The sequence below is a fragment of the Coregonus lavaretus genome (assembly GCF_964263955.1).
Source record: "Coregonus lavaretus genome assembly, chromosome: 13".
Lineage (NCBI taxonomy): Eukaryota > Metazoa > Chordata > Actinopteri > Salmoniformes > Salmonidae > Coregonus > Coregonus lavaretus.
Window position 1 is genome coordinate 8,496,157 of NC_140000.1, and position 1,530 is coordinate 8,497,686.

Sequence of the window (1,530 nt, forward strand, 5' to 3'; positions counted from 1 at the left end):
TCAGTAGCTGTGCACGTACGTGTGCCTCTACCAGGTGGCTCCTGCGTAGGTTCCCCACCCTCCACATCATGCAGAGTTTCCCGTCTCTCAGCGCCACCACTGCCGTGTCAGAGAACAACAGTGTCTCGTTACGCTTCTTGGGCTTAGCGATCTTCACCATGACCGCCCCGATGATGAAGGCGTCAATGATGCAGCCCACAATGCACTGCAAGACGACCGCCATCACCGCCAGGGGGCAGGCCTCGGTCACGCTGCGGAAGCCGTAACCGATGGATGTCTGCGTCTCCAGGGAGAACAGGAAGGCCGCCATGAAGCTGTTCACCTGGACGAAACACGTTTCCTCCACTTCCACCACCGCCCCTGCCCCGGACTCATCTCCTCCCGAGCTGGGGTTGAGGCGGATGGCGAAGTCCCCGTGCGCGGCGGCAATGAGCCAGAAGGCAAAGCCAAAGAGCAGCCAGGAAAGGAGGAAGGAGAGGCAGAAGATGACGAGCATCCAACGCCAGCGGATGTCCACACAGGTGGTGAAGAGGTCGCTGAGGTAACGCTGGCCCCTCTCGCTCATGTTGACGAAGGTGACGTTGCAGCGCCCGTCCTTGCCCACAAAGCGGTGACGGGGCCGGCGTCTAGAGCGCCGGGTGGGCCGGCGGCTGGAGGAGGAAGGGGACGACAGTGTCGAATCTCTGTCCGAGGACGAACAGCCTTCTCCCCTTCCCCCCAGACTTCCATCCCTCCCGCCCCTCAGTCCTGAGTGCCCTCCTCCTCTCATCCCTCCTTCCCCTCCTCCTGCCTCCCGGGCTCTGCTGGGCCTCCGTGCATTGCTGCCGTTGCCCTGCAGGGGGAGTGATTTGCCATTGCGGTTGTGGGTGGGAGAGGAGCTGGTTGGGCTCCCTGAGCCTCCCGTGCTCCCCCCCGCCCTGGCTGTGTCAGCAACACTCAGAGCCAGCTTTATGACTTCCTCCTCGTCTACCAGCCCGTCAACCACCGCACTGAAACGTCGCTTAACACGCGCCGCTCCCATGGTGCTAAATACAATGTCTTACGCTGATGACGCTGTAGTCTCAACTCCTATGTGGTTTGTGAGTTTGTGACCACCTAGGTATTGATAAAAACCTGGTGTTCTGTACTTCTTTCCAGTTCCACTGTTTCTATGGTGAAAAGTAATCCATCTGATGTGGTAAATGTAGATCCATGAGGAAAAACTGTATCCAGCAGTAGATTACTTCCCGCAGTTCCCGGATCATTGTTCCACTTAAACAAGTTTTTAATAACAGTCAGGGTTACTCACACCTCTACTGTGTCCTGATTCACAGTCTTCCTTCCATTCTCTTGAAGGGAAGCTCAGTGGTCAAGTCGTTGCTGTATATACTCCTCTGGTCAATAGGCAGTGTCATTTCAGAAACGTATTCCACAGCAGCAAATAGGCAGTCTGGCAGTAATACTGTATAGTCCCTGTAGTACTTACACTCCTTTGGGCTGAAGAGGGAGGTTACACACAACGTGTCCAAGGTATCAACAGGAGTGACCCAT

General features: G+C 56.2%; 1 protein-coding gene across 1 annotated transcript; it reads right to left on the bottom strand.

Moving 5' to 3' along the window:
• Position 1: 1 nt before the first annotated feature.
• On the bottom strand, positions 2 to 1,021 carry LOC311139337 (inward rectifier potassium channel 2-like; the record flags this gene model as incomplete). The annotated part of the gene is made up of 1 exon (XM_084174211.1): positions 2 to 1,021. A coding segment is annotated over one exon (1,020 nt), but the record flags the coding sequence as incomplete, so codon positions are not given.
• Between the last annotated feature and the right edge of the window lie 509 nt (positions 1,022 to 1,530).